The sequence below is a fragment of the Callorhinus ursinus genome, unplaced genomic scaffold (genome assembly GCF_003265705.2).
Source record: "Callorhinus ursinus isolate GAN/ISIS: 27379988/994484 unplaced genomic scaffold, GSC_fseal_2.0 scaffold18, whole genome shotgun sequence".
Classification (NCBI taxonomy): Eukaryota; Metazoa; Chordata; class Mammalia; order Carnivora; family Otariidae; genus Callorhinus; species Callorhinus ursinus.
Genome location: NW_027397080.1, coordinates 2,940,683 through 2,960,597, shown reverse-complemented (window position 1 = coordinate 2,960,597; position 19,915 = coordinate 2,940,683). Strand labels below are relative to the sequence as shown.

At 59.5% G+C, this 19,915-nt stretch overlaps 1 protein-coding gene across 1 annotated transcript in view; it reads left to right on the top strand.

The window, feature by feature from the left end:
- SZT2 (SZT2 subunit of KICSTOR complex) overlaps positions 1-19,915 on the top strand; it is a 50,317-nt gene that overhangs the window by 22,233 nt on the left and 8,169 nt on the right. The window contains exons 15-62 of the mRNA XM_025856197.2: positions 160-377; positions 468-683; positions 1,078-1,156; positions 1,382-1,476; positions 1,736-1,904; positions 2,105-2,219; positions 2,333-2,446; positions 2,655-2,825; positions 3,000-3,079; positions 3,303-3,426; positions 3,528-3,692; positions 3,783-3,987; positions 4,276-4,391; positions 4,508-4,754; positions 5,619-5,760; positions 5,919-6,011; positions 6,159-6,237; positions 6,344-6,637; positions 6,802-6,943; positions 7,118-7,225; positions 7,313-7,376; positions 7,596-7,781; positions 8,145-8,312; positions 8,406-8,484; positions 8,620-8,691; positions 8,879-9,080; positions 9,875-9,974; positions 10,682-10,811; positions 12,560-12,712; positions 12,795-12,897; positions 12,987-13,092; positions 13,180-13,291; positions 13,920-14,038; positions 14,145-14,309; positions 14,557-14,641; positions 14,785-14,949; positions 15,029-15,196; positions 15,556-15,689; positions 16,101-16,267; positions 16,586-16,683; positions 16,775-16,907; positions 17,027-17,157; positions 17,259-17,359; positions 17,433-17,609; positions 17,812-18,079; positions 18,176-18,255; positions 18,343-18,468; positions 18,593-18,792. Coding sequence (XP_025711982.1) covers positions 160-377; positions 468-683; positions 1,078-1,156; positions 1,382-1,476; positions 1,736-1,904; positions 2,105-2,219; positions 2,333-2,446; positions 2,655-2,825; positions 3,000-3,079; positions 3,303-3,426; positions 3,528-3,692; positions 3,783-3,987; positions 4,276-4,391; positions 4,508-4,754; positions 5,619-5,760; positions 5,919-6,011; positions 6,159-6,237; positions 6,344-6,637; positions 6,802-6,943; positions 7,118-7,225; positions 7,313-7,376; positions 7,596-7,781; positions 8,145-8,312; positions 8,406-8,484; positions 8,620-8,691; positions 8,879-9,080; positions 9,875-9,974; positions 10,682-10,811; positions 12,560-12,712; positions 12,795-12,897; positions 12,987-13,092; positions 13,180-13,291; positions 13,920-14,038; positions 14,145-14,309; positions 14,557-14,641; positions 14,785-14,949; positions 15,029-15,196; positions 15,556-15,689; positions 16,101-16,267; positions 16,586-16,683; positions 16,775-16,907; positions 17,027-17,157; positions 17,259-17,359; positions 17,433-17,609; positions 17,812-18,079; positions 18,176-18,255; positions 18,343-18,468; positions 18,593-18,792 — 6,764 coding nt within the window. The remainder of the gene's footprint in view (positions 1-159; positions 378-467; positions 684-1,077; positions 1,157-1,381; positions 1,477-1,735; positions 1,905-2,104; positions 2,220-2,332; positions 2,447-2,654; positions 2,826-2,999; positions 3,080-3,302; positions 3,427-3,527; positions 3,693-3,782; positions 3,988-4,275; positions 4,392-4,507; positions 4,755-5,618; positions 5,761-5,918; positions 6,012-6,158; positions 6,238-6,343; positions 6,638-6,801; positions 6,944-7,117; positions 7,226-7,312; positions 7,377-7,595; positions 7,782-8,144; positions 8,313-8,405; positions 8,485-8,619; positions 8,692-8,878; positions 9,081-9,874; positions 9,975-10,681; positions 10,812-12,559; positions 12,713-12,794; positions 12,898-12,986; positions 13,093-13,179; positions 13,292-13,919; positions 14,039-14,144; positions 14,310-14,556; positions 14,642-14,784; positions 14,950-15,028; positions 15,197-15,555; positions 15,690-16,100; positions 16,268-16,585; positions 16,684-16,774; positions 16,908-17,026; positions 17,158-17,258; positions 17,360-17,432; positions 17,610-17,811; positions 18,080-18,175; positions 18,256-18,342; positions 18,469-18,592; positions 18,793-19,915) is intronic.

The window sequence follows — 19,915 nt, the reverse complement described above, 5'->3', positions numbered from 1 at the left end:
CTTTCTCCCCACACCATACAGGGCCAGGGCCAGTGGAGAGAGGAGCCCCCAGATCAAGGAACGCTTGGAGTAGAGGGCTCTCTCACCTTGTCTGGGGGCCCCTTCTCCCAGACCTAGAGGGGATGGGGTTAAGAGGATCTGATCACATTTCTCCCCCAGATTGTGTCAGGCTTACGGGAAGAGATCTTGCGGCTGCGTTTCCCCCACCGGGTGCAAAGCAAGGAGCCAACACCCAAGGTCAAACGGAAAGGGCTGGGGGGCATTGGTGGGGGCAGCTCTCCCTCCAAGTCCCCCCCCATGCTGGGCCCGCAGCAGGCCCTGTCCGACCGGCCCTGCCTTGTGGTCCTGCATAAGCCCCTGGACAAGCTACTCATCAGGTTGGTGGAGAAGCTGGGGCCCGGGCTGGGGCTCAGGCTGGGGCTCAGCTGGGTCCAAGTGGAGATCGAGGGGTTGCCTCTATTGCCTAGGTATGAGAAGCTGCCCCTGGACTACCGGGCACCCTTCTTACTGACACTGGAGCCACCAGGGCCACTGCCGTTGGTGTCAGGCCGCTCAGCCTCTTCTAGCCTGGCGTCGCTGTCCCGCTACCTCTACCAGCAGCGCTGGCTCTGGAGCGTCCCGTCGGGCCTGGCCCCCGCGCTGCCCCTCAGCGCCATCGCACAGCTCCTGTCCATCCTCACTGAGTACGTCACCCGGGCCCCGCCGGGCAGCTTGGGGCAGGGAGAGAGCAGGTGTAGACTCTGGGTTCGGCCCTGGCAGAAAGCCGACGTCAGACCCTGGCCCTCTCTGAGCCCCTGTGCCGCCGCCGCCATTATGCGCGGTCTTTAGCGCAGAGCAGCGCCTGCCACTGCCCTCCCTCGCCTCCCGCACCTGCCACAGTCGACTTACCGTGGCCTGTGCAGCTAGACCTTCCTGCACCTGAGGCACCAGTGGTCTGAGCAGGGCTGCCAGCAGACAAGTCTGCCTGGATGGCTGCTGGAAGTGGTCACATAAGTAGCATGAGGGGCAGGAGGATGGACTCTGAGTGTCTCTCCCCCATCTCATCCCGTCCCCACCCCCACCTTTGCGGGGCTTCAGAGTCCGACTCTCCGAAGGCTTCCACTTCGCCTGCAGTGGGGAAGGAATCATCAACATGGTCCTGGAGCTTCCAATTCAGGTATGTGCCGTCCCTCGTGACGCCTCCCCACCAGGGCCCGTCATCCGAGGGACACTTGCCTCTCAGCCGGGTTGCGACTGCTGTAAACTCAGCCTCATGGAGACCCTGTGGTCAGAGGACCCAAAGCCTGAGGCCAGTCCCAGGACAATGTGGTGGAGGCTAGGGTTCTGAGGGCCCGAGCTGGCCTGGTTGACGTTTGCCCACGATCTCCCGTTCTGCCCCCAGAACGAGCCCCTGGGGCAGGCTGCAGGCGAAGAGAAGCACACCTGCGTTGTCCAGTACATTCTCTTCCCCCCACACTCTACCTCCACCAAAGACAGGTGAGGCCCAGGTCCTCTCTGGGAGCCGCCTCTCTCCACATTCCCACTTGTCCCTACTGCCCCTGAAGTTGTCTCCTGGGCTGTTAGAGAGCTGGGGTAGCGGGTGCTGTTTGGGGATGCTTCCTCAGGCAGACGCTGGTCTGGAAGGGCCACGTGGGAGTTTCGTCCGTCCTGTGCTCCCCGCGTGGACTGACCCCCTGCCACTCAGCTATGGATTGGACTCTCCTGTCTGCCAGGCTCAGGGCTCCTCCTCCTTTAGCTTCTCCACAGATGACGACAACGACGTGGAGGTGGAGGCCCTGGAAGGAGACTCAGAGCTCAACCTGGTCACTGAGGTGTGGGTGGAGCCTCAGTATGGACGGGTGGGACCCGGCCCTGAGAGCTGGAAGCATCTCCAGGACCTGACATACTCCGAGATCCCTCGAGCTGTGAGTGACCCCTGCAGGACCCCCCCACACCTTACCAGGGCAGGCGCCGTCCCCTCTGGAGTACCACAGCCTGTGCACTTCCTGGGCCCTCTGAAGCTCTGTGCTCTGCCCGTCTCTGTGTGGGCTTCCTGGAGAGCTGGACACCAGAGTCCTCAGGCCTAGGGCAGGCTGATCCCTAACCTCTGCTGTTTATGCCCTAGCTCCACCCTCGGGATGCTGCGTGCATAGGCTCCATGCTGAGCTTTGAATACCTGATACAGCTGTGCCAGAGCAAGGAATGGAGTCCCCTGCTCCCAGAGCCAAGGGTCTCTGATGGTCAGTGGGGAAGGGGCCCCCAGGGTGGAGCAGGAGAGTGGAGGGCGGGGGGCAGCCATAGCTGAGGCATCTGGGTTTCACCATGGGTCTTGTCTTCCTTCCCTCCCTCCTAGGACTGGACCAGGGAGGAGATACCTGTGTCCACGAGATCCCTTTCCATTTTGACCTAATGGGACTGTTGCCTCAGTGTCAACAGCTCCAGATGTTCTTCCTTCTGCTTTCTAGAGGTGGGTGAACTTCCTGCTTACTGACCCACAGGGCCAGTGGGTGTGGGAATGATAGAGCATAGAGAGCAGATGATTCTGCACATGAGTCAGAGGATCGCTGGGGCAGGAGGAGGCTTGGAGGCCGCACGAGGGCCGCTATGGTCAGGGCTGAGCCAGGGTGCTGGGCAGCAGGAGGCTCTCAGTGCTGAGTGGAGTGTGTGTCGGGCAGAGCCAGAGGGCGTCCCTCCCGCCGAGGGGCCCTGTCCCACCAACGACATGGTGCTGTGCCTGCTGCACAGCTGCCTGGGGCAGGAGCTGAGTGACCGGGAGATCCCGCTGACCGCTGCTGAGCAGGCCACCTTCTTGAGTGAGGTGCTGCGACGGGCCTCCCACAGTCCAGGTGAGTTCCCACCTCTTCCCCAGACAGCACACTCTGGCCCAGCTCCCCTTTTCCCTACCCCTCGGAGTTGGGGGGGTTTCTGTCTTTGGGTCTTGGCCTCCCTGTCTCTTTACCTCAGAGCCCTGCCTCTCTGCTGGCCCTGCCCTCGTCTACCCACCTCTACCCCCACTGTAGGTCCAGAGGAGCCAGGGATCCTAAAGGATCGAGCAGTCAGCAGCACCCAAGCCACTGGAGACTCAGCGCCTCCTACCCTGGTCAGCACCGCTTTGTCTCCTTGAGCCTGTTTTCCCACTGACCTTCTGTTAGCACATATCCATGCCCCAACTTTCTACCACCAGGGATGCCAGAGACAGGGTACTGTCACTCCCCTTTGTCTTAGATCTTCCAAGCTATACCTAGGGCTACACTCCATGGTGGAGGAAGGGAGCACGGGTTGGGTGGTCCCTTGCAGATTGCTCTGATGTTTCTCTCTTACAGGGTGGAGGCCCTCCTGAGCCGCTCAAGCCTCTCATCTCTGCCCAGCCCCCTCAGTGGCGCTGCTATGCAAGGCTTCTGACTCCCCAGCATGTGTTTCTGACTTTCCTCCCAGCTACCTTCTCAGGTACCACCTGCTCACCTTTGTCACTAGCCCCAGATACAAACCCCTGGACTCTTTCACCAGCCTACCAGGCAGCTCTGACTTCTGTCTCTTTTCCTCTTCAGATGTCCAACATCTGGGGGCCTGTGGCCTGGAGGGACCCTCTCCAGAGGAGACAAAGCCTAAGTTCGGGGATTGGAGTGGGGCCGCCAGCCTGAAAGATCTGGGAGGACCTGGGGTGAGGGCTGCAAAGGCCCAGGTCCCCACGCTCAGTGTCACCCCAGCCGGCGGTAAGGCTGCTAACTCTTAAGTCAGTTAAGCAGGAGCAGGAATGGGAAGAAATAGAAGGCTTGGAGACCATGTGACACCTCTTCCCACAGACACTGCCCAGAACCCAGGAGACCTAAGCCCGCCTTTCCGTCGGGACTTACAAGCTTACGCTGGGCGTCAGGCTCCACAGACGGAGGGTGCAGATGGTCCGCGGACCCGGTGTCCTGTTTACATCTATAGCTGTGCCCTGGAAGCGCTGAGAGAGCAAATGGTTGGCCTGCAACCCCCTCAGGCACCCCGAGACCTCATCTTCCGGTGAATACCCTCAGTATTGACCTAGGTCCTCCCCCAACCATGGCCCCCAGCCAGGGCTCATGACCACCATGCTCAGGGGTATAGACAGGTTGATGATCAGTGGCAGGAACTCAGTCCATGTCCTGCCGGCTCCTGGCTTAGCTTCCTTCAGCAAATCAGTTGAACTTCCTGGGCCTTGAATATATTCAGTAGAGACGCAGGGAGAGTTCACGGGAGCGAGGGTGGATGGGGAGTCTGAGATACCCCTTAGGAGAGTCGGCCAAGCTTGCTCCTCCCTCCTATTCCTAGGACTCAGTTCCTCGACCAGCCCTCCCCATCCTCAGCCTGGATGGAGCCCAGGTTCAAGGAGGCAGCCAACCATTGTGCCTTGCTGCAGGAGCATGCACAGCGATGCTACGTCCGTGGTGAGCAGGAGGCCACGTTAGGGAGTGTTAGGGAGGAGTCTTTGCGGGATTACGGGCAGAGGGACAGGAGGGTCCATTCCTGAGCTTGACCGTCATGGTCCCTTCCACTTCCTCAGGGCTGTTCCGGAGCTTGCAGCAAGCACAGAGCGTCTCCTCACAGGACTTGCTGATAGCGGTCGATGCCTGTGAGGAGCTACTACAAGAAGTAGACATCACCCCTTTCCTGCTTGCACTGTGTGGCCATACTCGGGGTTTGCCCCAGGCACCCCCAAGCCCTGGGCCTCTCAGCCCTGGGCCCTTCAGCAGCAGCATCGATGAGGGCCCTGAGCCTCAGGACCGAGCTGTCCTGGCTTCTGAGTCCAGGTTAGGATGGTCCCAGAATGATGTGTCAGGGCTGCGTGAGGCCCCTGTAAACAGACCTTCCGAGCCAGGGGTAGGGCTGTGCAAGGTCATGCCCACACACCGGGGAGGTGGTTGCTTTGTCGCTGGCTTCTTGCTCCCATTTACCAGTCTCCTCTCTGTCTCTCCTGTTCTGGCGTGAATGTTGAGCTGGGTGAGGGTTAGAGAGTTGCCGGCTGCATCAGTGAAAGTAGAAGCTTGTTCTGAGGACACTCGGGCAATAGTAGTAATCCCTGGAACCACTCCGTGAGTTTCAGAGTGTGTCGCTCACTGCTGAGTCCCCAGCTCACCTGAGGGGCCCAGCAAGTCCCTGATGAGGGGAGGGAGAAAGGCAAGCGAGCAGACAGCTGTGTGTCTGGCCCCTGCAGCGTATTAGCATCCGGGAAGCAAAAGAAGCGGAGGGAGGAAGGTGCTGATGACGCCCAGGTCCGAACTCTAGCCCAGTTCCCTGTCTGGAGCTCTAGACCCTCCACCTTTTGTGCCCCCCAGTCCGTGCATTTTCTCCCCACCAAACCTTGCTTCTCCACCTGTGTTCTTCCACAGTGAATGAGATCACCCTCCACCCGGTGGTCCGAGTCGGGAAAGTGAGAGTCCTCCTTACTCATTCCTCTGTGTCACAGAAATGTCCAGTCATTAAGAGACGTGGGGGTTCAAGCCAAAGTGGGTGGGGTGGTTCTCCTTGCCTCTCCCACTGCCCGTGCCGTTGTGCTAAGCACCCTCGCTAGAGCCAAAGATGGTGTGGGCCGCTCCCAGAAGGGACGCAGGCTCCTCCGGGGCTTGGTGGCTCTTAATGCCTCAACGCCCCTCACCCCCAACCTGCCCACTCAGCATAGAGACCGAGGACCTCAGCGAGCCTGAGTTTCAGAACAGCCGTGTCCCTGGCAACCCAGACCCTAGCCTGGAGATCTCTCTGACGGATGTCTGCCAGCTCAGAGGAGAGGCACATGACGCCCTTCATAGCCTCATCCAGGTGAGACGCTTGGGGGAAGAGGAGGGTGGAGGCCCGCCTGCCCCAGGGCGCCGTGTGCTCTCTTGGGACCGGGGTATATAGGTGTCTACTCTAGGCTAGCGGGGAGTGTTCTGCCGAGGGCAGGCTGACATAATAGGCTCCTTCTAACCCCCAAACAGGAGAAGTTCCTGGAGATAAGCAGTCTCCACTTCCGCACGGTGCCCTCCAATCCACACTACTTCTTCTACTGCCCTCCATCCAGCCGGCGAGAGGTCAGCGGCTTCCTCCCTCCCTCCCTCGGACCCCCGAGCCATAGCCCCATGGGCCCACCCAGACCCTCTGGACTCCTGGCTCTCGGAGGCCCTGTTGTGGTGGCTCTCGTCCAGCTGTGGATAAAGCGGTCTCTTTCTTTTGCTCAGGATGAGGGCCCCCGGGACCCAGCAGACAGAAAAGTCAGTGACCTGGAGTTCTCAGAGGCTGAGCTCATAGGAGAAGAAGGTGTGTGGGCAGGTGGGGAGAGGTGGGAAGGCTGCTTCAAGCCGGGATTCGGGGCCCTCCACTGCCAGCCTGTCCCAGGAAGCCCACGACATGCATCCCTGTCTAGGAGACATGTCAGCCTGCTGTGTGGTCACCGAGAGTGACCCAGAGCTCGAGGTGGAATACCGCGAGAGCCGTGAGCCAGACCTGGGGCCAGCGGGGCTCGACTCCGCCTCACTGTCAGATGCAGACACCGTGAATCCCGATGAAGACTCCTTCAGTATCCTGGGGGGCGACTCACCGACGGGGCCCGAGAGCCTGGTGCGTGACTTGCCGCCTCTCTTCCTGCACCTCACGTGCTCCGTGCGGCTGCACGGGCAACACAGCTCAGTACCCGTGTGCAGCCTGCCCACGTGCCTGGGTGAGTCCAGGGTGCCCGGGGACAGGCCACAGGTCCCAGTACAGCCCGCCTGCATGGTGGTGGGTAGGGGGCAGAGCCTATGGTTAGAACTCATTAGCACTGAGGACTTGAAGTCTGTGCTTATCCCCGGGCTCCAGCAACCCCTGACTTTCCCCCTCTCTCAGGCCAGGTGCTTTCCAGTCTGGAGGGCCCCCCCATTGGAGGCCGAGTGCCCCTGAGGGACCTCAGTGTTACCCTGGACGTCTTTGTGCTGACCTTGCCTGTGGAAGTGGAGCTTCCCCCGACCTCGGACCCTCAGCACCACCGGTGTGGCAGCAAGTTTGGTGGGGGGGTCTGGGCCTTGCTGGGGCAGGGTCCCATTAAAGGAATCTAGAGGCACTTGGGGACTCAGGACCCCTTAAGGATTCCAAGAAAGGAGTGCTGAGGAGGCCTAGGAAGAGGGTAGCTGCTGATCTTTGACCTTGCTCCTACCCTATTCAGGTCCACGTCTGAAAGCAGTGCTTCATTCCCACGATCCCCAGGGCAGCCATCATCTTTAAGGTCGGATGATGGCCTGGGGCCCCCACTGCCACCCCCAGAAGAAGACAGGTACTTCCCCTTCCGCCTCGCAGAGTTCCTTGCTCCCTGTCAGTTTTATTTTCTGGAAACCAACGTCTAAACCTTTCTTCCACTTAGGCACCCCGGACTATCCAACTTGGCCACACCCCACAGACTGGCTATTGAGACCACCATGAGTGAGGTGAGGGCCTTCCCTCCCCCAAGCTAGGTGACAACCCCTTAACACTTTAACTGATACCCTTGCCAGCATATGAGTAAGGTAAGGAGCCCCTTTATTCCGCGATCAAAGTAAGGCCACCCTCAATCTGTGAGGCAGTGTCTTCTGGTCTGCGAGGGAGATAATGCCCCAAGCGGCAGGGAGGTACCCTTTGCCACTTCCTGGATTGCTCTCCGACTGTAGATCCACTGGTTGCTGGAGGATGAGATGGTGGGGGCCCTCCGAAGAGGGGGCATCCCCCAGAGCCCTGCGCTGCAGCGGGCAGCTGCCCACATCCATAGCTCTCCTGGACGCTCCACCTGCCTTCGCCAGACCCTGCCACTGAGTTTTGTGTTTGGGCCAGAACGTTCCCTCACACAATTCAAGGAGGTATGCTGTCCCTGGAACACCCCCCGGTTATCCCGGGGCCCATTCTTCCCTGGACTCCAGATAGAGAAGTAGAAGGGCCTCTCCTGGTTTGAGTCCATAGCATTCCCCTCCGGACAGCCTCCTCACCACATTGTCCCTCACCCCTGCCTGGAGGCCCAGCTCAGTGGGAAGAGACCCAGCTCCCCTCCTTGTCACTAGGCCTGTTGAAGTTTAGGCAAGTCCCTGACCCTTTGTGCACCTCAACAGTGGGGGTGCCGGTGTCTGCTTCACCAGGGAGTTGTGAGGGTCTGATGAAGTGTGGGGTGCCGTGAATAGGGCGGGCTGCTCCCGCCCGAACTGTAACCTTGGCTCCTGATTCCCCAGGAGTTTCGCCGCCTGCGCCTCCCTGGCCATGTTCTTCTTGAGGATCCTGACAGTGGCTTCTTCTTTGTGGCAGTTGGCCAACAGCCAGGTGCGTCCCAGGGGGAGCCCCCTTCAGCAGCCTGGGCTTGGCACAGCCATGAGGACAGGGCTGAAGGCATCGAAGGGGAGGTGAGTCTTCCCTGGGATGACCTGGGAATGGGGGCGGGGGGTGGAGGTGGGTGGGGGGGGGCCTGTATTCAGTTCTGACTTCCTGCCCCTCAGGCCCTGACAGCCAGCCCCCAAGCCCCTGGCTCCCCAGAGGGTTCTGAGGGCACCACCCTCCTCAGCCTGCCACAGGGAGGTAAGAGAGGACTCGGGCAACAAAGTCTGGGGGCTAGGACCAGGGACTTGTGGATCCCCGGCCCTGCTTCCATTTTCGGAGGGCGGTCCTAAGCAAAATCAACAGAGGTTCCAGGCCTTTCCCGTCTCTTCCCAGGGAGCCAGCCTGGGCCCAGCCGGGGGCTGAGCCTTATGTCCAGTCAGGGCAGTGTGGACTCTGACCACCTGGGTAAGCTGGGACAACGCAGGGAGGACTCTAAGCTGTTAGGAGGCAGACGCAGGGCTGCATGGTGGAAGGACTGGGCAGAGGGCATCAGAAGGGACTGACGTGAAGGAGCCGGGCCCATCAAGCCTGATACACTTGGAAGATCAGATGAGCCATAGGAAGGAGCTGAACCTCAGCACATTTGACACAGGTTACGATGGCGGCAGCAGTGGTTCAGACAGTGAGGGTCCCAATGAGACCCTAGGGGAGAAGGCTCCCTTCACGTTGCGGACCCCGCCTGGGCCAGCACCTCCACAGCCTTCGCTGTCAGGCCTCCCCGGGCCCTGTGTACCTGACTTCTGGCTCATCGTTCGGGTGCTGCAGGATCGTGTGGAGGTGTATGCCCACGCACGGTAAGTAGGGCCCTGCACCCTGACTCTGATGTCTGCTGCTTTTCCCTGGTCCCACAGCACTCCTCTCCGGGGTCGTTCCAAAGTAAGACTTGGGACTGAGGGTTTGGGGAGAGGTCTGACTGTATTCTGGGGCTGGAGGGTCCTGACCACTTCCCACAGCCTGAGCAAAGCAGTTCACTCTCTGCTTTCCTAATGGAGTTCAAAGCTGGTAGGATTTGGGCTCCTGTAGCCAAGCATTAAGAGCTTCTCCATTTCAGAGCAGCTTCAGAAGCTGACATGGGAATAACAGATGATATGTAACGAGCACTTACTATGTGGCAGACGCTGTTCTTAGTGTTCCACCTGGATCAGCTCCTTCATCTGGGCCACGGTCCTAGAGAGTATTATTCTCCTTGTGGCTTGGCGGGGGGGTGGGGGGGACCTCAAGCACAGGTGAGTTAGATACTTGCCCAAGGTCACAGGAAAGGGCAGAGCCAGGACTCACAGCAAGGCCCCTGGTTAAATATGGCTCCCATCATGGGGTGGGGTGGGTTTAAGAAGGGAAGGCCATCCTTCTGCTCAAGATCTGAGAACGGAGAGGAAGGAAGCTTCGGAAGCTGCCCACGTGGAAGCTGATAAAGCAAGCCTGGAGCCTGTGCTTCCATAATTGCTATGGAGAATTCCGCTTTTCCCATTTTCCACCATGTCTGCTTCCCTTGGTCCAGTCCTACTCCCTTTTCGTGGCTTCTCTTGGCCCCAGCTCCCAAGCCCCCCGCCACCCCCCCGACTCTGTCTGGTCCATCCCTCCCCTCCAGGAGCCTGATTCGGGAAGATGGGGGGCCAGGCACCGAGTGTCGCCACCTGCAGCAGCTCCTGGTGAGGCGAGTTGGGGAGATCTGCAGGGAGGTCAACCAGGTAAGGGACAGCGAGCAGGGCTTTCTAGGCCTGGGACACTGCTCGGATGAGGAAGGAGTTTCTAGGAGCTTGACTTTCAGAGGCTCTTGATCCATCTTGGATATCTTCTTTGACAGCTGGTTACTGGGGTACTCTTACTCCCTGGGTTCTACAAACGGGGGAACGCTCCGTCACGCACTCCTGGTAGCGTGGGTTACTCTCCCACACCCTGACTTTGAGCTGTTCCATCTTGTGGCCTTGCGCTAGCTTTAGGGATATAATAGTGAACAAGTCAGGGAAACCCTGACTCCCTGGAGCTCGTGTCGAGTGAGGGAGATAGACCTTAAACAACTAAATTACACGAATCATTACCATTACGATTGTGAAGAATCGTACAGAGGAAAAGTAGAGACTGCGGTGGGAGCATATGACAGGGTCTAACCTTCTGAAGTGTCAGGGAAAGAATTGATTTTTTAAGCTGAGACCTGGAGGGTGGGGACCAGATTCTGGCAAAGAGGAGGGACGAATGTTTCTAACCTGGGGTTCCGAGCCCTGAGCCCGGTGACTGTGGGACACATCTCTGACCCCCCCAGTGATTACTGATGCTCTCTTGACCGCTGACCCCCCGTGATAAGGGGGATTCTCTCTGGCCTTTGATCACCCCTGACCACCACCACCAATTGTATGAGGAATGTTTCAGTTCCCTGATACCCGGCTCCTCCTCCCAGCGGCTGCTTCTGCAGGACCTCCATGACAGTCACGTGTGTAACTCTCTTCTGGTGGCCGAGAGCGAAGAGGATCTGTGGCGCAGCGAGACCCCCTTCCACTCCCGTCAGCGGGCACCGCTGCCCAGCGATGGTGAGACCCCACCCAGGAGCCTCCCTGCCGCCCTTCCTGTGTCCGTGCTTGGGTGGGAAGACGAGGGCAGAGTGGCCGTGACTTGTTCACCAGTGCCAGGAGAGCAGGGAGGGTAGGACAGAAAAGCGTCACTGAGTTTGGCCATTGAGAGCTCCCGTGTGTCGTTAGTGAACATAGTTTTGGCAGAGAGGGGGGGCTAGGAACCAGAGGAGACAGAAGTGAGAGGATCTCACACAGGCGGGGCAGAGAAGAGCGACTCACTCAGATAGCGTGGCAGGCACACAAGGAAGGAATTTGACAAAAAAGTGGACTCGAGCACACGTATGTTCCACAGGGAAGGAGGCAGGAGACAAGGAAGGGTTGAAGAACACAGGAGAAAAGGGACCATGGAAGGGGCTGTGACCTGTCTTCCTAAGGCCGTGCCTCTGCCTGGCCCCACCTTCCTTTCCAAAACGACCGTCTTTCCCCTTTGGGTTATAGGGCCGAGGAATGGTGTGGAGGGGTGGGCGAGTCGGCCAAGTCACAGGTAGAAGAAGATCAGAGGGGAGGAGCCTAAGGCCCGGTGGGCGGGTTTGCCTTCCGATCGGCTGTCCCTCCTGACAGGCAGGCACAGGGCCCCTTTGGGCTTCCTGCGATCGCTGGGCTAGGTTAGCAAGTCCTTTACTCTAACTGATACTCTACCCGAGATGCTAATGGAAGTCTTCACACTTCCGCTCTCTCTTCTTACCCCTGATGACCCCTCAGCACAGCTTGGAGGGGAAAGCCAAATGATGTCGTTCTTTTGCCGTTGTCCCGTCTGGTTTAAAAATAAAATCAGAGCACTTCTTGTTTTTAATATTCTCAGCAAGTCGGTAGGTGAATGTTCCTAACAGTCCCGGACATCACGTCTCTCAGCACATCCTGAGATGTGCTCCGTATCAAAGCACCGTTCCCCTAATTAGTGGACTTCCCAGGGTTTGATGGCGTCTTCTGCACATTGAGCATGAGCTAGGACAGCCACGCACCTTTGCTGCAGATGCCTTCTAGCAGCGTGCGACGGAAGACTGGTCGGAGCCCGGAGACAGCCCTTCCTCATTACAGTCTTTCCATGCGGCTTTGCTGGAGCCCTCGGCAAGCAGCATTCTGTTCCAAACAGCCTCCTGGGTGTTCTATACGCTGCTCACACCTGGCAGCAGCTTCTCTGGGAAACCAGATGGCCACCTCTGCCGTATTGGGAGGCTCCTCATCAACCTGGGAAGCTGGAAAGGGTCAGACAAGGCACTGGCCTGTGCCCTTGGGCTCTTGCATTCTGTCCTACTGCCCTGTGGGTTCTTTGGGGCAGCTGTCCTCCAGAGCACTGTGTTTTCCCTGACTCTGGGGGTGTGTATCGGCACTCCTGTTCTCTTGGTTCTAACAGGGTTCTCGTCGCCGCTCTTTGTGAGTTCAAAAGGTGGGGTGTGTGTTATATATTATATCATGACACAGCCAGAGCGTCCTGACATTGTCTCCAGGATTTTCTCATGCTCTGCCTTATGTGACACCTCTTCTTACCTCCTGCACATCTCCCTGAGAGCCTTTGTGCTGTGACCTGGCTTCCTAAGAGCATGGTCCTGCCTTGTTACCCGAAATGACCGGCTTTCCCCTGCAGGGTAACAGACAGGGCCAAGGAATCCTGGCGAGTGAGGACAAGTAGGCCAGTTCCTCAGTGAGAAGTAGCGAGGGCAGAGGGCCGTGTCTCGCTTCTGATCTGCTGTCTCCCTTCCGCCCAGATTACGCTGCTGATGAGAGCTGTGCGCCCCGAGGGTACCTAGCCGCCACAATGCAGTTTGTCCCTGGCCATTTCTCCTGTGACGTTGTGTGGGGAACCGTGATTCGAGTCCATTCGCGCCTGAAAATGGGGCCCAGCATGGGGGTGTCTCGGGGTGTGTGACGGGCATTGAGAGGCAGGCGGAAGGGGAGGGGATCCGGAGAAGGGGGTGTCCTGAGCCCCTGTCACTCCCACAGCCATCCAGGCCCTGCGCTCCGTGCTCAATGCCTTCTCTGTGGTGAACCGGAAGAATATGTTTGTCTATCAGGAACGAGCAACGAAGGCTGTGTACTACCTGCGGTACGTGGGCCCTGAGGAGAGGGGGTAGAGCCGGGACCAAGGATGGTGGCCGAGGAGGTATGTCCAAAGACTGTGCCCCTCTCTCCCAGGCTCTTGGAGACTTCCTGCAGCGAGCGGCCATGGGAAGGTGATGCGCTGCCCCCCTCCCTAGCTCTGTCCCGAAGCCAGGAGCCCATCTACTCCGAGGAAGCTTCGGCACGTATCACCCCCACCCCCGAGGCCCCTGTGCTCCCCTCATACTTTGCCCCCTGGAGCCGGGCCCTGACCCGAGTTTCCCTGTAGGGTCCTCGTTCTCCCCTGGACATGGCTTCTGGCCGCAGTGCCGATGCTGCTCGTCCTGTGGGCCAAGTGGACAGGCATATCCAGCTGCTGGTGCATGGCGTAGGCCAGGCAGGTGAGCGCTGCGCGGAGGGGGCAGGGGAGTGACCAGAGGGGGTTCCAGAGTCCTCCCGAGACTTCTCTTAACGCCTTCCTACTCTAGCTCATGCTGTGCTCTGGGTTTCCCTCAAGCAGGAGCTGGGCGGGACAGACAGGTGTTTATAGAGGGTAGGCCCTGCAGCTGATTGAAATGCAGCTTGGGGAAGAGGGGCCGTTAAAGCTGACTCCGGGTGTCTAGCCTGGGTGACTGGGGGGTGGATGGTGGCTCCACCGGCTGGAGACCAAGGGCAGGTTTGGGATGAAAATCATGTTTGGGAGATGGTGTGAGGTTGAGGGACCCGGGAGGCAGCTGGATGTCGCAGCTCATATTTATGGTTGGCTTAATGTGTACCAGGTCTTGGGCTGAGACTGTTACATGCGACGGTATTATTACTCCCATCTTATGGGTGAGGGTACTGAGGCTTTGACAGGTGACACTCACCTGTCCACAGTCACACAGTGAACTAGAATTTAGCAGAACTAGAACCTAGTGCTGGCTGCCTCCAGTGTGTGGGGGAATGTTCAAGTCTGGGGGGCAAGGGCCAGTCTGGGGGTTGCTGGATCCTCTGCCAGGGTCTCCACCTTCCTGCCATGGCTGTGTCAAGGTCCTGAGATCACCGACGAGCTGGTACGGGTCCTGCGTCGGCGCCTGGACGAGGCCACCCTGGATGTCATCACAGTCATGCTTGTTCGGAACTGCAAGCTGACACCCGCTGATGTGGAGGTCAGCTCCCTCCCAGCCTCCAGCGGCCCTCCAAGGCTCGGGCGCGGGGACTATCTGCGCTCTACCTTCTCCATGCTGCTCTGACGCCCCTTCCCACTCTCTGCAGTTCATCCAGCCCCCCGGCAGTCTCCCCTCAGAAGTGCTGCATCTGGCCCTCCCTGCCTCCTGCAGGCCCTGGCTTCCTGCCCTGGCCTGGTACCTGCGGCAGAACCTGCTCATCTTCCTGCACTCTCCCAAGTACACAGACAGCAACAGTCGCAACCATTTCCAGGTGAGGTTCAGCCCCTCTCCACACTCCCTCTGACGGTGGAACCATTCCCTGCGGCTGCCGCAGGTGACCTTTGCCCATGGACCCGTATACACCCCTGCCTCCCCCACCCCTTATACCTTTATTGTCTACCTGTGTCTTCCTGTGTGCCCAGCGGTGCCTGTCCACCGTTCCCCGCTGTGGACACCATCCCCTGATGCTCTCCCTCCGTCCGCTTGGGCTTAGTTCTCTGTGGTGCTTGTCTCCCCAGCACCCGCTACCACCACAGGGCGGCCTCCCTGACTTGGACATCTACTTGTATAACAAGCCTGGTGGACAGGGCACTGGCGGCAAAGGTACGCTGCAGGGCGCAGGCCTGTGCCACTGCTGAGCGCTCGAGAGCCTTTTCCTGCCTTGTGGCTGACGGGGCCTTGCCCAGCCTTGCAGCTCAGGGCGATCTGGAGGTGTCGGACCTGAGCCTTCCTGTGGGTTTCTGCAGGAGTCGCCTGCATCACTCTAGCCTTCGTGGATGAAGGGGGGAGCCCCATCTCACTGGCATCATGGCCTCCCTCCTCTCCGGGGCCCCTCGACCCACTGCAGGAGGAGGAATTTGAGCAGCTGACCCAGGTCACTCGCTGTCCAGTCGTGCCGGACAGTTCTTCAGGTGGGTCAGCAGAGGAGGTGTTGAGTTAATGCTCTGGGAACCAGAGGCACCCTCACGTCACCCCCGTTCTTTCCTCCAGCTCACAGTGGGGCCCCATGGCTTCGACTGGACGTGTGGGAGAAGGGGAACATCAGTATCGTGCAGCTGGAGGAGAAGCTCCGGGGAGCAGCCCGCCAGGCCCTGGCCGATGCCATCATGGAGCTGCGGCTGCTGCCAGCCTCGCTGTGTACTGAGGACGCATCTCCAGGTACGTGGCTTCCAGAGAACGTGCCAGGCCCAGGCAAGACCATGTCTCTGGTGAGGTGGCAAAGGTGGGGGTCCAGGAAAGCATCTCAGAGGCACCCTCCGAAGTACGCGTTCACAGTTGTCCTTTATTTTCTCTGCGTCCGCAAGGTGACGTGCCAGCAGAAGTGCACACGTGCAGTCGTCCCCCCACTCCAAGAGGGACACCTCCTCAGGAGCTCCCTTCACACAAACACGTAGCTTTCAGTTGCATACACCGCCACTGGCTAGCAGCTGGCATAGGGGCACCTGTGTTGGGGCTAGGCCGTCTGAAATGGGCACTGACAGTCAGTGACAGGAGTCTGTAATGTCCCATGTGCACAGGAAGTCTCCGGAGCGGGCCGTTGGAAACCAAGAGCCCTGCAGGCCGAGCTAGCACCTTTCCCCCTGGCCCTGGCCCTGGGGAGCCTGTGACTCCCCCCAGCAAAGCTGGCCGCCGTAGCTTCTGGGATATGCTGGTAATCAGAGGATGGGAAGAGCTGGTGGAGTCAGCGTCTGCCTTCTTGCCTGTCTCTTGGCTCCCCTCCACCCCCCGTAGACCTTTCCCCAGGTGGCCTGTTACATAAACGGTTCTGTCCCTTCGGGGTGTGCAGCGGGGCAGGTTCTCTCTGACAGAGAGCCTCAGCTTAGCAAGCGCCTTCACTGCCCTTTTTCTCATGGGGCCGTCATAGCTGCCCGCAAGAGAAGTAGGGCTTTTACCAGTGAGGGTGCCGGGGCTCGGGAAGACTGAGTGCTGCCCAAGGCCAGGGCCTGCGCCTGGGCCGCCAAGCTCCCCCACCCCCAGCTCTCATTACTGGTCCACGACGCCCCCATCCTCCACGCCACCCCCCTTCCCAGCAGCACTTCCTCATTCAGTGCCTTGCCCCCAGAGTAAAACAGAATGTGGGGACTTGGGTTCCCCCAAAACAACTGATGACATTGTCCTGGATCGGCCAGAAGACACCCGGGGCCGGAGGCGGCACAAAACTGAAAGTGTTCGGACTCCAGGTGGAACTGAGCGGGCACCAGGCCCAGATTCTGGAGCCCAGAGACAAAGGTGTGTGTGTGTGTGTGTGTGTGTGTGTGTGTCTTGTGGTATTGCGTATTGCGTCATGGGGGGGTGTGAAGTCACAGGTGGGTGTTGGATGTGTGTCACATGTGGAGGTGAGGCTCTTACTCTCGCTGTATCTTCAGACGCAGGACCATACAGCTAGAAGAGGGTGAGGTGGGGACCCTGCAGCCTGTGTGTGTGTGTGTGTGTGTGTGTGTGTGTGTGTCTTGTGGTATTGCGTCATGGGGGGGTGTGAAGTCACAGGTGGGTGTTAGATGTGTGTCACATGTGGAGGTGAGGCTCTTACTCTCGCTGTATCTTCAGACGCAGGACCATACAGCTAGAAGAGGGTGAGGTGGGGACCCTGCAGCCTGTGTTTGCTCATGTGACTCAGCGCTGGATGGAGTTTATGGTTCAGATTGGTGAGACCCCAGCCCCCTCGTCCCTGTACTCAACCCCATGGCCTGGTCCCCATCCTGCAGCCTCACCGTGACTTCTCTGCCCCGGTTCCAGGTTGTGCCTCAGTGTCCAGGAGCTCCACCCACATGGTGTCCCGATTCCTCCTTCCATCTGTCCTCTCTGAGTTCACCACTCTGGTCACCTCCATGGCTGGAGACACCAGTGTCCGTGTCTTTGAGCAGCATTTGTGAGTTTGGGGTATTCTGGGGGCTGAGCTCGGACAGGTGGGGGCTAGGCAGTGGGAGCCCCACTGAATGGGGCTGTGCATGGATGGTCTGCTTTCTGTGCTTCCCATCTTCCCTCCAGGGGTTCAGTGCCAGAGATCTTCAGTCCTTGCTCCCTTGGACAACTGGGCCCAACGCCACGCCCGGCAGTGGAGCGGCATCTGCTGCTTCTGGGAAGGAACTTCTTGCAGTGGAGGAGACCAACCCAGCAGGGTGAGGGCATGGCCTAGAGGGGTTGAGTTCAGAGTTCTGCGGGGCCAGGGTGGGCTCAAGGGGATCTGCCTCCAGAGCCCAATTGAGCGCTCCCCCCATAGCTGCCAAAGCCGTGCAGCGCTTTGAGCCGGGAGGCGACGGGAGCTCCGGGCGAAGTGCTCCCCGGCAGAGGTTCTTGCTGCTGGAGGTCGTGGACAAGAAGGTAGATGGGGGGCCAGGGGCTGGGTGGGAGAAGGGGTTCAGTGATGTCACTGACCCTGACCCCGGACTTCCAGCTGCAGCTGCTGACCTACAACTGGGCTCCAGACTTGGGAGCGGCGTTGGGCCGAGCGCTGGTTCGCCTCGTGCAGTGGCAGAACTCGCGTGCCCACCTCATCTTCTGCCTCCTCAGCCAGAAGCTTGGGCTCTTCCATCATTACGGCCAGTTGGACTTCCCGGTGCGGGATGAAAAGGTGCCCGTTGCTCGGGCTCCCTCCTCTAGTTCTGGTTCCTAAGGGATTAGTTCAAGGAAGTGCCAGTCCGGAAGCAGGGGAGAGGGGACAGACTGAGGGCAGAGGTAGTGGGGAGGGAGCATCTGAGAGAGAGGCCGTGGGGTGGGAGAGAGGGTCTGAAGGCAAAGGCCATGAACCCATTGTGACATTCCATCTCTCTCAGGAGCCAAACCCATTCCTCCTGCCAACCATGGAAGCAGAGACCCTCATCCGGAGTGCAAGCCCCCCCCTGAGCCGCGAACAAGGCCGGCTGAGTGCATCCTCTCGGGGCGGGGGCCCCCTTCCCCTGGACACATTCCCCTTCGATGAGGCCCTGAGGGATATCACAGCTGCCCGCCCCAGCTCTTCACTCGGCCCTGTGCCCAGACCCCCTGATCCTGTCACCTACCATGGACAACAGTTCCTGGAGATCAAGATGGCAGAGCGCAGAGGTGAGGGCCCTGGGCCAGGCAGGGGCAGTCTGTGCAGTGTGGGAGGGAGAGGGTTGACAGCTCTTGGGGGTCGTTATTAATGCCTGCACCCCCCAGAACTGGAGCGCCAGATGAAGATGGAGAACCTGTTTGTGACCTGGCAGCAGCGTTCTGCCCCAGCCAGCATGCCCATCAGTGTGAGTGGCCTGAGCCCGTGTCCTCCATGAGCATCCTGTGACCCTTCCCTGGCCACCGTTCTAGCGCTCACCGCCTCATCTCCCCAGGCTGCAGAGCTGGAGACCCTGAAGCAGTCATCCCGCCTGGTGCATTACTGTGCAACGGCCCTGCTCTTCGACCCAGCTGCCTGGCTGCATGGGCCCCCCGAGACCTCTGGGCCCCCCGAGGGCCCGGTGAGGCTCCAGACTCCTGGGTTTCTCCCATGGGACCTCCCTTTACCCACCGTGCCCTCCATTCCTCCACCCCCATGGTGTGGTTGACAACGGCTAGAGCCTGCCTTAATCCCCACTCCCACAGCGGCGCCATCGCCCCGAGTCAGGGGCTGGGAGCCGGGAGGCCCCCGCAGGCTGCGAATCCTCAGACGCGCCTCCGCCAGGAGCCCGGGAGGAGCCTTGGCTGAAGGAGTTGAGCTTGGCTTTCTTGCAGCAGTACGTGCAGTATCTGCAGAGCATGGGCTTTGTGCTCGTGCCACTGCGGCCCCCCTCACCCGCCCGCAGGTGAGTCCCTTCCTCCTCCCCTCCTCCTCCCCTGCTCCTCCTCCCCTCCTCCGCTGCAGGCGAGGCCCCACACACCCTGCCTCTCTTCCCCCGGGCCCCATCTGAACCACGTGGGCCTTGTGCATGCCCACCCCACCGGGCCGAACGCATCCACGAGGGTCTGAGCCGCCTCCACGCGGGCCTTGGGCACGTCCTGTGAACCCCACGGCCACACAGGTGTGCGCACAGCTATGCACATCCTCACAAGCTCACGCCCACGTATGTCTTGCATGCTGACTGGCTGGTGTACATCCGCGCACGGGAAGCTCCTAGGCTTCTGGATCTGGGGCTTAACGATTCCTGGCCCCATCACCGCAGGGGCCTCTCCGGGTATTTCACATAGTTCCTGGCCCTGGAAGCCCTGCCCTCACCGAGTTAGCCTCCCTCACCAGGGACCGCTGCCCAGGCCCACCTGCGTCACTGTCCCCCGGCCCGTTCTGAGGCAGTCGTGACAGGTCTGAGTCTTGGGAAGTAGGCAGCTCCTCTGTCGCCACCTTTCAGCTCCCCTGAGCACAGGGACACATCCATGACCACCCTTCCTGTCCTGTGTCAAATCTCAAATTCCCGTTTCTGTGGCCCCTGCTTTATGTTCCTCTCAATATCTGAGCCTCCAGGTTCTGTGCTCCCAGACCCTTCCCAGGGGCTGTGGGAACATACCTCTTCGTGTTGCACACAGTTACTTTTGTGTACGAGTTGTACTTCCTTACTCAGGACACCACATGGCCCAGAAAGCCAATCCCAACTGTTCAGCGTTTCTGAAACCAGCTCTCCAGCTCTCAGGCCTCCCTCCCTCTTCCAGGCATTAGGAAGAGAGGACAGGCCTGTTCCTCTGGGACCCCGCCCCTCTCATTTCTGGGCACCAGGGCCTGAGGAGGAGCTCTGCTTGCTGCCCTGACCGGTCCCCCTAAAGGAGCGTCTCTGCGAGACTTTAGTTTCCATACTTTCCATTCAGTTTGAAGCTCTTCCCAAAAGTCTGGGTTCCTCTTTTAAAACAAAAGACCCTGGGGGCACCTGGGTGGCTCAGTCAGTTGGGTATCCGACTCTTGGTCTCAACTCAGTTGGTCTTGATCTCAGGGTCATGAAT